The following is a 14,975-nucleotide window of genomic DNA, read 5'->3' as shown; positions in this document are numbered from 1 at the left end:
CCCTTGTCTTGATCCCACCCAGACTCAAATGTAAAAAGACCCAATCCCATGCATTCTCTGATAACGCTCCTACAATTTGGAACTCTCTCCCTAAGGATATTCGCTGCAACCCCTCTTACCCTCTCTTCAAAAAGGAACTCAAAGTACTTCTTCTCAACAAGTATTGGGATATCTAATTTACTGACTCTGACCATGTTCACTCCTTTCTCATCCCTTGTCCACTCCTCTTCCCACCCCCTCTGAATCCTTTCATTCTCTCATTCCCCCTCTCTTCACCCCCTCTCTCTCCTAACTTTTAATATTCATTTTCCACTTAATTTTATCTCTGTTTCTTTGCCCCCTTAGCCCTGTTGAATGCATTATCATACTGTAACTCTTTTTCGCTTAATTTTTTATTTTTATCTCATTATGTTCACCATCCTTGTAAAGCGCTCTGATACTCTTGGGTCCAGTAGTGCTATATAAAACCTTTGAAATAAATAAATAAATAAGCTGGCCGCCACCATATGTAAAGATAAAGCATGGTGTACCACGCTCATATGCAGAAACAAACAAAAGTGGGCAGCTGCCATATTTAAAGTGAAAGCGCGCAGCGTGTGGTCTACATACAGTACTAGGCCCAACAAAAAACAAAGTAGTCCTCAGAGGAATACTTAAACAATTAAAGCGTAAATTGATGGTACTTGGCTGGTGTTACGTGGCAGGAAAGAGAAAACCGAGGAGGGAAAAGAGGAATAATTGGCCAGGAGCAAGCAAGGATTTCTAAAGGAGAGTGGCACAGACAAATAAAATCCAATGGCAAGCGGCAGCTGAAGTTTCACTCCATAAACCATCTCCAAGGAGGGAGGAGCCAAGATGGCGATCGGAACGGTCGCATAAACGCCTCGCTCCGCGATCCCTTCCTCCCCGCCATCTATCCTGTCTTTAATCCTGTTCGGGGCGTTCCGAATTTGGTGACCAAGGAAGAGCCTTCACTTACCGTCTGTTTCCGGGGCTCCGGCGTGCAGTGGTATCTGCGATCTGCCCTTGTCGTCCTGCCGGCCTTCCCGGCCCTGACGCCGGGGCCTCGAGTGCTGTGTCTGCCCGGAGGTGTTCTGGGTGCCGGCGGTCCGGAACCGGTGGAGAGACCCGATGGCGGGAGCCTGAAAGCCGCGGACCAGAGAGACTGGAGCGGACCCACCCCCGATAGTGGGCCGCCCCACATGCCCGTTATCCTGCCGGACCGGAGAGAGAGGCCGCGTTGTCCGGCACCCCTTGGGTGATACGCCTCTCCTGTTGATTGTCCCGCCTGGGAGCCGGTGCGGGGCTCCCCGAGAGTTGTGGGGAGCACACCCGTTCTTCTGGTGACTCTCCTTTCTCCGCTGAGCATCATCCGCCGCGGATCTACTGTGTGTCCTGGGGCCTCCGGCACTCTTGGTGGTCTTGGAGGCGGACGTGATGATGGCGGCGGGTGCTGTGCTCAAGATGGCAGGTGACCCCTCGGATTGTCTTCCTCCTGGATACAGGGACGTTGCTGCATTTGCTCTCCCCGGCCCTTGTTTGCTTCGGGCGGCCCCTACACGGAGTGCTGTCTTGCTTGCCCTGGCTGCTCTACGGATCGACCTGTCCTTGCAATGCCGGGACTTGGAGTTGCGGATCGCCGCCATGGTTGCTCCGCCATTTTGTGGCGCTGTGTCGTCTCCCCGAGTTGGTTTCGTTGTATCTCCTCCGGCTGCTGTGCTGGTATCTCTGGATGATTGCTCGATTCCATGGGATCAAGTGGACTTGATGCCGATGCTGCAGTGTTTCCTACATCCTGATTTCTTTGCTTCGTCCTGGTCGGCCTGGATTTTGTACTTGACCATGTGGATATTTGGTGTACTTTTGTATTCTGACTGCAGCCGAGCTTTCCTGGTTGCTTCTTGGTGGCCGGGACGCTGTTCCACAAGGATTCCACTTGTTTTTCCTAACTGGTATGAGCCCACTATATCGTTCTGTTTCTTGGCCATGTCGGGGTCTGGCGGTTCTGCTCTTCGTAGAAGTGGACAGGGGTGATCGTGCCTGAATGCCTGCGGAACTTTCGCTTTGTTACTGGCATCTCCGGACCTCACTGTTTGGACAGTTTCTGTCTTCATCCTCTGTGTAGGCTTTTCTCAGTATCCTATTTGTCCTCGATTATTGATCTTCTGTTGCGGGTGGGGAGGTGTTCTGTGTTCCGATCGCCGGCTCCTCTCCTCTCTCTCTCCTTTTTCCTCTTCTTTCTCTTTTTCTCCTTTTCTTTCTCTGTTATTTCTCCCTTTCTCTTTTCTTCTATCTTTCGGGTGCTTCTGGGGCGACAGGCACGCTGTTTAGTGGGTTAGGCCATAGCCATTACAGTGATGTAGGGTGGGGGGGATGTTTGTTATTTTAGTTTGTTTAGTTCTATGGTCCCTTTTTGCTTCCTTTCTAGGGGGTGGGCTATGTCCCTTTTTCTTTCTCCTTCGTTTTGCGAGCGTCTGCACTTTCTCCTTTTCGGGGCGGGTGGGCTGTCTATGTGACGTCCTATTAAATTGTTGGCTAAGTTTTGTCCTTGATTTTTGACCCTTTGATGGGCATAGAATGTCTTTGGGATTCGCCCTACTATGGTTACCTGATTGCGTGGGGGGCTATGTCCCTCCCGTCCCCCCCCCTTCTTCTTTTGTTTATGTTGCATGACGCACTGGTAGATATGGCTGCTGCCTTCTCTATAAATCATAAAATGGAACCATATTTATCCTGGTGCCTACTGTGTAACGACTTTATTCTTCGTCTATACTGTATTCGGTTTGCCATACGCATTGTTGTTGCTCCTTTTTATCTCTCCTGCTTTTGCGGCCGGCCCCTGTGGTTGTAGGCCTGCGCTTGTACTGACACGCATTTTTCAATAAAGGTTTAAAAAAAAAAAAAAAAAAAACCATCTCCAACAAGTTGGTAATAGACGCTGCAAGCGCGATTATACTTGACCTAAAAATGACAAAATAATGAAGTAATACCATCACAAAAATTGCAGCATAATACCACATAATTTGGCTTTTCTTGCGCCATAATTTACTCAATCCTGCTGCATAATTCCAGTGAACCTGATTAGGGGACACACCATAAGACAATAGCCTGTGTTAACATAAATGGCTTTCGAAGGGCACGGTCCAATGATACCATAGCCTCGCAATGGCTCAATGAATTGCTCCACCGACCTACTGTATTGTCCTTTCAGCACCAGGACAGATATGCATCTCGCTGCTGACCAGCTGAGGACATTCCCTGGAGAGGCGCAACTCCCTCCAACCAGGAAGTAATGGCACAGATGCCAATATTACACCATGAATTTAATATGGTAACCTCAGCTTATTTGATTCATGTATTATTATATAGCGTTGACTTTACCAAAAGGTGTTAATGCGCTTCACAATAGAAAAGGAACAATACATAAGATGCGGGAGTATCTTTACACAGGACAAAGCGTTACATTGGGCAACAAGCATGGAAACACTAACAGCAGTCCCAGACTTAACGCAACAGTTATAAGAATACATATTAGATGTGCAAGTATTGGTTGAAACGATGGCGGGGGAGGTGGCTAAAATGGCGTCGAAAAGGAAGGGTTTTCAGTTTAGTTTTAAAGACAGCAAATGAAGTGGGGGGCGCAAGTCTGCTTAGCATCTACACAAACTGCCTGAACCCATAAACTATTGTAAATTATTGGTCATTTGTGACCGATTAATAAAGATTGAATAGCTTATTTTGGCAGTTTTATACAGCGCAAACTTGACCCGAAGGTATTGGAGCGTTTTACATGAGCACCAGTTACGTTACAGAAGGACACATTAACTTTTTGTAGGCACAGGGAGAATACGTGATTTGCCCAGAATCACAAGATATTGATCCATCGCCGGGATTCAAACTGGGTTTCCCCACTTGTAAAGTCGGAAGCTTTTCCATAACGCCACAACTATAGAAGTTCTTATTGCCAATTTCTTGAAGCTCAATGCGCAAAAGAGAATATTGACCCCGCCCAGGGGTCCCAAATTAGGTGTCACTGAGAGATGTGTTTCCATCACTGGCAGAGCACTGCACGCATAGCATCACACACAAGAGAGGCAGAAGCACAGAGCCAGTGGTGAGTGAAGACCGTCACTGAGGGCTTCCCCTTGCAGGAGGGGGGAGAGACAGGAGGTCTGACCCGCCCCCTCCTGTGGCCCAGACTAAGATGGTTTCACTTCCACCGACTTCCCAGAGCTGGAAAAAGTCCCCAGTGGACCCTGACCCAGAGAAGGGGGGAGGCGTTAATAGGTGTCTGCGGTGAACCACAGGATGGGTATGAGCGTGCTAGGCCATGAGCCACCAAGGGGTGGTGGTTTCATGAATTGAATCTTGACTTCTCCTGGACAGGCTCTGTGATGTAAGGGAGGTTGAATCTCGTATGTGTTCTCTGCATCACAGGGGTCTTTCCTAGGCTGTGCCCAAGTGCACTGTTTCAGTAAAGCCCCGAACCACATCCTCTTTACCGACGGTCACACTGAGTCAGTCCGTGCCATACAGATGTTCCGCGTGAAGGTTGTGGGGCTGTAACAGGCTGACTTCATGCTCCCCACATGCAGAGAAGGGCAGCAAGGCCCAGCTTTGAAGGTGGGGATATGCCATTAATGACACACTGTCAGTAGATGAGCCAAGACCAGCGCCAGAAGAGTCCAGTCCAAATGCCAAGAACATAATCATGGAATATGGGAAGTGAGAGGAGTCCGCTATTTTTGAAAACCTTAAATCGGTAAAGTACAGGAGTACGGCATCAAGATACGACCTCAAAGAGCTTGAGTGCCATATAAATATTATTCATCAATTCAAATGTATAAATGAATTAAAAACATGTATAACGCGCAACAGCTAGCCTAACAAGGTGTCCAGGCGCTAGAATAGAGCGTATTACAGATGAGATGTTAGAGCTTTGCATTTTCTTATTAATGCCCAGCTTGGGGGTCCTCGGTGAATGAGCCGGGAAATGCAACAAGCCTCCTGCATAGCTAATTTTCCTGCCTGTCTATGTGCCAAAGAGCTCTGGTCGCTCTTTGAAGCCCCCCTGCCTTGGAATGCTAATTCACCAGCTTTTCCTGGGAGAGGAGGAGAACACCTGTGCCTAGAGCAGGCATTGTTCCTGACCTCCTGAGAGCAAGGCTCTCTCCCCTAGGTGTGGGTCAGGAACTAGTTTGTGGCAACAGTCTGGACTGAACCAGTCAGCTAGCACACTAGAGGGCTGGTAGGTTTCAGGGGGTACCTCCAAGGTACCCTCTGTGTGCATGTACTAATAAATCTATCACTGAAATCCATGTGTGTATTAATATGAGGTGTATGATACCAAACAACATATGTTTCAGTGAAGTCATTAAGTAGCTGGGGAACTTGTTTTGACCAGTGCCCAGTACATATCTTAAGATGGCTTCCTTGCTCACTTTCAATATCTAGCAATAGAAATAGACATCACAGAGACATCTGCTTATGCAGAGATGTCCTCACAAAATATAATGCATTCTACCTTGAGGCTCAAAGGCCTGCTATAGGGGTGACTTACATAATATTAGATGCAGTGACTTTGGGATGACAATTGCAAAAAACAACAAGTGATGGACTGAATGTGGATCAATGTCACACACTCCCCCAGTCAAAAGATCTGGGCCCAAATCCATCGTTTTTTTGCACTCCACACCACCCTGGGTCAGATAATGGCTTTATGCAAATCAGCTCTGACCCTGTTGCCCCATGGGAACAGTCCAGTCCGAACTACAACAGCCATATCTTTCCCAGACCGGAATCAAGCATCCGAGGACCGGACCGGTTTCGAGGTAACACCTCTCTTCAGCCCGGCTAGCTTGACTCCAAGTGGTGTGGAGTGCCTGGGACCCATGTCTGGGCATCCCCAGCGCACTTAGGGCGGCAATTGCAAAAAACAACAAGTGATGGACTGAATGTGGATCAATGTCACACACTCCCCCAGTCAAAAGATCTGGGCCCAAATCCATCGTTTTTTTGCACACCACACCACCCTGGGTCAGATAATGGCTTTATGCAAATCAGCTCTGACCCTGTTGCCCCATGGGAACAGTCCAGTCCGAACTACAACAGCCATATCTTTCCCAGACCGGAATCAAGCATCCGAGGACCGGACCGGTTTCGAGGTAACACCTCTCTTCAGCCCGGCTAGCTTGACTCCAAGTGGTGTGGAGTGCCTGGGACCCACGTCTGGGCATCCCCAGCGCACTTAGGGCGGCAATTGCAAAAAACAACAAGTGATGGACTGAATGTGGATCAATGTCACACACTCCCCCAGTCAAAAGATCTGGGCCCAAATCCATCGTTTTTTTGCACTCCACACCACCCTGGGTCAGATAATGGCTTATGCTTTGGGATGACACACAGGAGTGTGTCAGGCCGTCTTTTCACTCATGGTTTGCACCATGTCACGCAGCATGCACTGGCAGTCTGTGGGAAATTTGTATGTGGGTTCCTTACAGTGGCATAAGAAAGGCTGCAGCCCTCAGGGACCCTCTTTAGTACCCCTGCTCTAGTTACCTGGAGTAACAGTTACTAGGGACTTACAGGGGTGCAGAAGTCCTTATCCAATTGGACAATTAGACTTTACCTTGTTTTAGGGACGGAGCACTGGCACAAAGATATGGTTAGCAGGCCTCAGTTTACTGTCAAAGTCTAAAACCAGCATCTAGTAGCTTAAAAAATGTGCAGGGGGCTGAATGCAATAAAAGCCCCATTCTCTACACTAAGTAACTTGGATTCACCTGGGACACCAATCTCTTTGTCAAGGAACACACTGCTAAAAAAAACTAATTTGGCCATGTACAATCTCCCTCGTCTAAAGAACAAGAAACTGTTTCTTCCTGAAAGCAGCTTCCGAACTGCTTTTCAAGCCCTTGTACTCTCACATATGTATGTTGGTAAGGCCCTGCTACAAGCCTCCCACGTTGGCACACCTTAGGACCATCCAACACACTGCAGCTTATCTATTCCAGGCACTAAAGAAATATGGTAACATGGCCCCCCCGTCCCTTTTCCCAATACTAATGGAATTCCATTGGCTCTCCTTGCCTGCACACATCATTAATCCCTTTGCTGCGGGGAGGGGGGGGGGGGGGGGGGGGGGGGGGGGGGGGGGTCCACGCGCGGCGCCGCCGTGCTGGTGACGAGCTCAGCTCGTCATGAAGCGCACAAACTGCCAGGTTTTCCTCATGCTGGCGTCGGCTCTAAAACTGTCCGGTTTACAAGGGGTGCGGGACTGCAAAAGGCGTAGAGATATACACCCACGATCTCATGTGGTTACTGGCATCGTCCAACATGCACGATTTACATGGGAATCGTGTTCTCTTACTAAGTTTAGACCCCCCGTCGGCGGGTAACATGCAGGGAACTGTAGCCCAACAGTCCCTGCGATACCACTTTAACCGTTGATTCACTGTTGCTTCTAGATGTCATGACTGCATATTATCAAGCCACAGGGGTGCCTGTTTCAACCTGTGTAAAGTAAGAACACCTCACCTGGAACTCTGTTAACTGCTGCATCAGCTCCTCCTGTTCTTTGCAGTTGGTTAACGGTGGAAGTATGTTGAGGAACACTTTCAGTATATCCAGGTGCTCTCCCGACACGCTCGAAAGGGTGAAGATCGGTGTGATGCTGTTCAGAGGCCAAGAAAGAAATGAATTATTAGGATGCAGAAACACCTACAGCAGTGAAGGCTGTGTCTAGCTTCATTCTGCAGCCACCAGCCAAGTCTTAGTTAACAAAGGTGATACTGTTTGTTTATATCCCACACACAGAGACATCCTAAAAGAGCTACTGTCTCCTCAAGCTTTCTCCAGAATACCTACAGCTTTGACCCATGACATCCACAAGCCTTCTCCAAACTTCACTGTAACACATACCACCACCCTAACAGCTGCTGCCTCTGGACTTTCAACTTTCACCCCAACAACCATGATCTTAGCATAACCCAGCTGAAGTCTGCACCTGCCCCATCTTCCACTGTAAAACACACAGCCTTCTCCTAAGAGCAGCGGTCTCTGAGCCTCCTTAAGTGCTCTCAAAACTCCTATGATCTAAGAAGCCTGCACCAAGCAGACTATAGCCCCCCCCACCTTTATCCCAGCAACCTACAATCTTAGTCTAACACTGGTGCAGACTCCATGCCTCCTACACACTTTACTTCAATACCTATAATCTGCGCACTCAGAGCATCATCACGCCTTCACTGCAACACACAGAATGTCACCCTAAGCGCGGCTGCCTCTGGCCTTCATCAAACACTCCCTAGCACCCACAATAATATTAAATAGGAGTTACCAGCTGCTAGCCTTTTGTAGGCTGTCTTCTCTCCCCCAGCCAGACCAAGTGCAAGGTTAACTACTTTAGCTTTCATTCAAATTCCCACACCACAACAAAGGCTATATATATAGATTAAGAGTGACGTGGCACTCATGAGGCAGCACCAAATATTTACTCAGCTCTTGTCATCCTACATTTGAAAGGACAAGTAGTTTACAAAGATTACCTATAAAAAACAACTCTCAGCAGTTTTCATCTTTGCTGATCCGTGGGGTATTTAGTGCTGCAGAATAGCAGCAGGGTTAAGATTTGTAAGAAGCGCAGCTGCTCATCACTTAGTAGATACAAGATGAGGTAGTCATAGCAGAGAGGTCACTGGTAGAGTGTGATAGAAACTGATCTCACGCACCGCGTAGACTAAAGCTGGTCCCCGAGGTACACAAGCCGGCTCTGCAGGCATCATCACTCCTCACACAGTCTGACCAGTGAACATCACAGTGCAGAGGAACTAACAATGAATGCGTTTTATGACAAAAATAGGCTCATTCTTGAGACCCTATTCCGCATAACGTCTGCACTCATTTGACCACTCACTGTAGGCAACCACTGCTTGCTAAGCAAATAAAATCTAATCCAGCTTCATACATACTAACCTAACAGATGAACTATTTTGGGAGTAAGGACCACAAGGAACTGGCAAACTATTTTAAACAAGCACTCTACGTACATGAAGATTCACAAATGCAAACAGATGACCCATTACTGCGCTGCACCAGTCATCAGTGCAGAGCACATTACATTTGGTTTGCTCGCACTTACTTGGGAGACTGTGCAAACTGCTGGGCGGCGGTGACCGCATCATCGTCTGTGCTCACTAGCATGGGGACCTTGTTGCAGCCTGGCTGTTTGAGAACCCGCTCCAGCTGTTTCACTGTCCGGTCGACGGTGGGCTTGGAGCACAGGTCTACCTTACTAACCACAATGAAGAAAGGGACCTTCAGGGCCATGGCTAGGCCAAGATGCTCCCGCGTTGTGCCAGCTGCGAGAAAAATCAGACAGCATCACAGGGTGGCACCAGAAAAGGTACAAGTAGCAAAATTAGATGACTGAGGAGAAATTCTACACACAACCACAGCTCATAATAGGGCAGGGAGACAGAATACTGTTTTAAGGTCTTTCATTTGCTATCCTCAAAACTGCTAAACTGTTGAGGTTAATTGCTGGACAAGGGCTTGAGAGCTGTGAGGGAGAGTGGGTCCTAGAACGTGACCGCAAACATCTGTTCCCCGACTCCAGCTTACCTATTCCGGTGTTTGCACTGACCACAAGCATTGCAAAGTCCGGACAATAGCTGGTGAGCCCAAAGATGGTGGTCTTCAAGTACTTGTGGTGCCCAGCGAGATCAATGAAGGTGATCATCTTAGAGGCACTTTCACAGATCTCCTCCGCAGTCCGGGAATCGCTGTAATTTACCACCTAGGGGGGGAAAGGATGCAAGTAGCCAGTGAAGGAAGATGAGCAGAGGGGTTACAAAGATCACAACTGGCAGGTTTACAGAGTACCATAGACAAGAAGGATCAAAACGGTTTCAGTCAATTAGTAAAAGCACTAATCAGAAGGGCAGGAACACTACTAGATGCCCAAGCCTCACACCAGTACGCAAAATCCATCTCCACCCTGCAACAACCTTTTCTATTACTCTTTAGGAGTCCAACATGGTTCTAGTCTCACATTTTCCGAAATAACAAATCCACACAATGCGGTGTCATGCTCAAGAGACGTACTACTTACACATCTACCCTTGCCTGAAAGCAAAGTCTCTGCTGCCGCCTCCTTAGAGACTGAAATCTAATAGTTGTCCCAAAGTGAAATGTATAGATCGAACTAGAGGCTGCAGTGTTAGTTGCTGCGGCCCTGTCCCATCTAGGCTTTCTGTATTCTGTGCGGATGCTCTTCCCTGCACTACTGTAACATCTTGCACCCCATAAACGTTGTGAAGCCCAGGTGGGGCCTATGATTATGACCACTAAAACATCTAGCTGTAAGAAGATTGCCTCTTTCACAGTGTTTCCACATGAACTCACCTCTCCTTTGCTGTTGAACCCCAGGATCTCGAAGCTGATGCTAGACGTCCTGCCAGACTGGATCTCGTGGAGGTGACGGAAGAGGTTGAGACGTGCTCTCCCCCGCCCATTGTCCAGCTCTCCTTGGGTGAGAACCCCCAGCAGAGTCGATTTGCCAGAATCAACATTGCCCAGAACAGCGACTCGGAGATCTAGGAACTGTGAATAAAGGTAGGAGTGGTCATGTGGCACTCATCTGGTAACTACTTGAAAGTAATTCCATACTATAAAACAAATGCAAAGATGACAAGTTCTAGCAGCCGAAAGGATCTCAATTGGAGAAAGAAAAAGAATAATGACAGACTTCTATAAGGAGAAAAATATCTGGTCTAACAAGTAGCAGTGGACCAGTAAACAAACTAAGCACATTCTGTGCTTACCTTTCTTCCAAATTTTGGAATACCACAGTTACAATGCACACACAATTTACCCTAGACTGTATTCCCACCTCCCCATGTCCCACAGTATGTCACAGGTCTGTTCATGAGCCCCATGCTACCCCACAGGCCATATACCCCATTGTTGCCGCCAAGTCTATTCACAGGCCCAACAAACGCGCTGCCAGCTTTGGAAACTTGAACTATGCTGATAATGACCCATCAAGGTAGAGGGAAATTACAACTCTAGTCTAATAAGGACATTGAACGTCTTAGGAACAATTCCCACACAGGGGATCATAAATTCATGCACCAACCAAAAGGCATTTCTGGGCACCACAAGCAAAAAGTGGGTGTAGCCCTTACTAGTGTAATAGACAAGTAGTCACCACAACCCATACTGAAACAAACTAACATTTTAAAAATGTGTGCAGATTCTCTGTACCCTCCCATATTAGAACTAATTTTAATTTTCTGTCACTATTCATATCCAAATAACTAACATTCACAGTTGCTTAAATCCATCAAAAATCAATATTTGTACCCTTTTCTTTCGTAAATGACTACAATCTCCATGTACACAAATATGTACGGTCAAAAGAGTAACGCCCTTTCTGGTGGATACTCCATCTAACCACAGATTCCTCGCCTTTAGAATATCTCCAGGTGCATGGTTGGTCCTTGAAACATTTACACAGCCGTACTCAGACACCAGTAGGTGGAGTGTGGCTCCACCTTGCCTTCATTCCGATCAGAATTGACTAACAGAACCGTATAGAAGCGACACTCCTACGTGCTGATGTTCGTTTCTTTCTGGTCTCTGTCCGTGCACAGATCTCTATCTTAAGACCCTTTTTGATGCAAAAAGACCATTCCACACAATAGGGAAGCAGGAGGACCGTGAGGAATCTGCAGTTAGAGCATGCATCAGATGGAGCATTACCAAAGGTAAGTAACATGTTCTTCTGACAGATAAGTCGAACGATCAATTCCTCACCTTTAGAATAGATACTAAAGCAGTACCTGCTAAGTGAAGAGTCGGGAATGGGTCCAAACCAAATAGTCTTGCAGACTCGAATGGGTGAAATGTCCTTCTCATCAGACCTGACAGTCAAGACTCTAGTGTGATTAGTGAACAGGTGTATGGTAGCCCATGTTTAGTAAAGGCACTCTGTAGCAACAACCTTGGCCTGGGTGGAATGAGCCCTCAGACCATCCAGAGGCTGCCTCCTAGCAGACCTTGATGCAGCAGACTATCCACTTCCACTTGTGGAGAAGTGTGGCTCAATGGTTAGAGCGGCAGACCCTGATGCAGAGGTCTGGCCCGGGACCAGGGTTCAATTCCCGCCTCGGCGGGTCTTGGGCTCAATTTCCCCGGACCTGATATTTCTCGCCTCGGTGCCTAGTCTAATCATGGGTCCCACTCTGTGACTCTGGGCAATAGCTTGCTTAATCTCCACAACAGCCCCAGCAGCGCTGTGGATGCCTGGCTTCACCTTGGGGGTGCCCAGGAGTGGACATTTCACAGGAAAGCCAGGATGGGTTCCGCAGCGGTATGAATACAGCGCTACGAGGCCTCCGGGTAGAAGTGCGCTATATAAAATACAAACATTTACATTTACATCACTTCGACAAAGTGCCTTTCTGCATCGCCTTGCCTTTCTTTGCCCCAGAAAACCACACAAAAATCTGATAATCAACCAGACAGTCTCACTGTAAAATCTCAAGGCTCATTTGGGGGCCAGCTGATGGAGTCTACTCATTCGAGGGGTGAGGCAAAGAAAAGAACTGGAGGGATTGGCCAACATGAAAAGCAGCCACATTTCTGTCAAAAAGGCTGCCTTGAACCTCAAACCAGTTTATCTGGGTAAAAAGGTGCATAAGGCAGCTGCACTGACCGAGCCTGAAGCTCACTCATACAATGATCTAAACTAATTTCAAGAAGGAACAGAGACTTCATAGTCAGAAGACAAAGTGAACAACTGTGCATAGGCTTGAATGGCATACACGTGCACAAAATGCATTGGGTGGGTGCTAACTGCCTTTGATGAAAGTTGCATTTCCGTACGTGCTACAGAAAAAGGCTTAGATGGGCATATCTCCAGCATTTGAAGTAATGGAACAGCATGCAACCTCACAAGTGGATGATGAAAAGAAAAAACTGGATGAATTGGAACAAAACTGTTAAACATTGATTACAAGATTGAGTATTTTCGCAGATACACGCTGTGTGACTGGGAGTGAGGCATAAACAGCGCTCCACACTTTTCGGATACACATGAAGGAGGTCAGGACCAAACTAAGATTCCACTGCAGCATCTTAAAGGGTGGGAAGGGGGAGGAGGGATCAAATGTTAAGAAAATCCCATCCTGTTCTGGAGGCAATGTGGGGGTTCAGGTACACTTCTACGTATCTTATGGGCATACCCCTTACTAGAGAAGTTCTCCAACATAACCAGCATTGTGGAGAGAGAGCTGGCTAAAGACTCGGTGTCTCTTACCTTGTGGAAAACCAATGAATGACACATCCACTCCACTTATCAGGAAGTAAGAGAATCTCCCAAGTACTGCCAAAGAAACCAACCTGGGAATTTGGGGAAAGGTGGTGGCCCCCACTATAGAGTTATGGCTCCAAAAAGAATGGCAACTATAAGCATATGGAAATAGCATATGACCGGAGGACTAAAACATGCAAATATACTAAAATATGGGATCCTGTATTGACCTTTTTGAACAAGGATAGCAGTCTTTTCATGCCCACACAGACTATGAGCCCTGTGCCTCTTGGATATTCAGTGCAAAACCAGCCCATGAGGGGAAAACCACCGAACAGTAATGCTACAGATTGCGCAAGAGTCGAGGAACCCTGCAGAACGGACCATTGGGGGTGGAGGAGGTGGTTTGAGGAGTAGAGGGGGAAGTTTGAGTTGTTATCCTCTCTTATGCTGCGCGGTTCAGCCTGCCTGGACGTTGTCATCCCTTTCCATTTCCCTATGCTTATATTAATTAAAAAGACAACTGAAACTTAATCCTTTCAGAAACCTCATCACAACCAGTGGTTTCAACCAGGATGGCTAGTCCGCTAAATGCAAAAAGGACAAATGGGCTAACATGACTTAATGGTGCCGACTGCAAGTCCTTGCTGGGCCAAAGACAAAGCTGGCTTGTAACGTGTGTGTTGTGGACACCATACCAGGAGAAAAACTTGTCCCAGCGCTTGGAGAAAACTGACTTTGTAGAGGACCAATATGCAGCAAGGATAACATCCATAACCTCAGAACGGAGATCGGACGAAATCAATTGCTGCCTCCCAATCTTCACGCATGGAGATATAGATAGTGCAGGCATGTGTGCAGAACCCTTCCCCATTGCAGCAACAGAAGATCCTCCTGAAGCCTGATTGTGAGACAGATGTTCATGCCCAGTTTCGAGTATTACACTCTCATGGACCAATCTAAGGGCGCTAGGATGACTTGGGCCCGGTCACCTCTAATCTTCAGAAATCGGGAACAGAGATTTAGGGGTGGGAAGGCAGATAACAGTTCTGCGCTCTACTCTAGCTGAAATGTGTTTCCCAGAGAGACTACTCAAGCTCAAAACTGTTGGCACGGAGCATTCTTAGCAGTAGAGAAAAGATCCAGTCAGGTTTCTCCCCATTGTAGGACGATGCCCTCTGCCACCTTGGCCTGCTACTACCATTTCATTCACTTATTTGGTCGGACCATTCAGCTGTCCCTTTCTTCATTAGGAAACCTCAACTGATTTCTGGCACGACAAAATCTAAAGCCGAATTCAGGAACTGGCGCAAACTAGATATTCAAGCGTTTCCCCTCATGGCTAAAACAACAAATAGAACACGTCCGCCGGTTCCCTGGTTTAATGACACACTATCACATGCAAAGGCTTGGAAAGACTTTGGAGAAAAACCTATGAATAGGAAGCAAACAGCAATTATAAAATCGGCGATTAAGAAATATAACGTCCTCTGCAGAGTCGCAAAAGTTGTTTAATATTCAGATAACATTTCAAAAGGCCCAGAACTGCTCAAAAACTCTATTTGAAGTGGTTAAAGAATTGGCAGACCCCAGTTGCTAGCCTGTCTCAGCCCCAATGCTCAGAATGAGCACAATTTTTTATTAACAAAGTGATTACCAT

General features: G+C 47.3%; 1 protein-coding gene across 1 annotated transcript in view; it reads right to left on the bottom strand.

Annotated features, from left to right (window-relative positions):
• Nucleotides 1-14,975, bottom strand: part of GTPBP2 (GTP binding protein 2) — a 198,058-nt gene that overhangs the window by 71,592 nt on the left and 111,491 nt on the right. Inside the window, exons 5-8 of the mRNA XM_078647471.1 lie at nt 10,405-10,602; nt 9,622-9,796; nt 9,140-9,359; nt 7,537-7,672 (exon numbers count right to left, since the gene is read on the bottom strand). Of these exons, the coding sequence (XP_078503597.1) occupies nt 7,537-7,672; nt 9,140-9,359; nt 9,622-9,796; nt 10,405-10,602 (729 nt within the window). The remainder of the gene's footprint in view (nt 1-7,536; nt 7,673-9,139; nt 9,360-9,621; nt 9,797-10,404; nt 10,603-14,975) is intronic.

Source organism: Lissotriton helveticus, chromosome 6, assembly GCF_964261635.1.
Source record: "Lissotriton helveticus chromosome 6, aLisHel1.1, whole genome shotgun sequence".
Classification (NCBI taxonomy): Eukaryota; Metazoa; Chordata; class Amphibia; order Caudata; family Salamandridae; genus Lissotriton; species Lissotriton helveticus.
The sequence above is the reverse complement of the archived record's forward strand: the minus strand, read 5'-3'. Positions and strand labels throughout refer to the sequence as shown.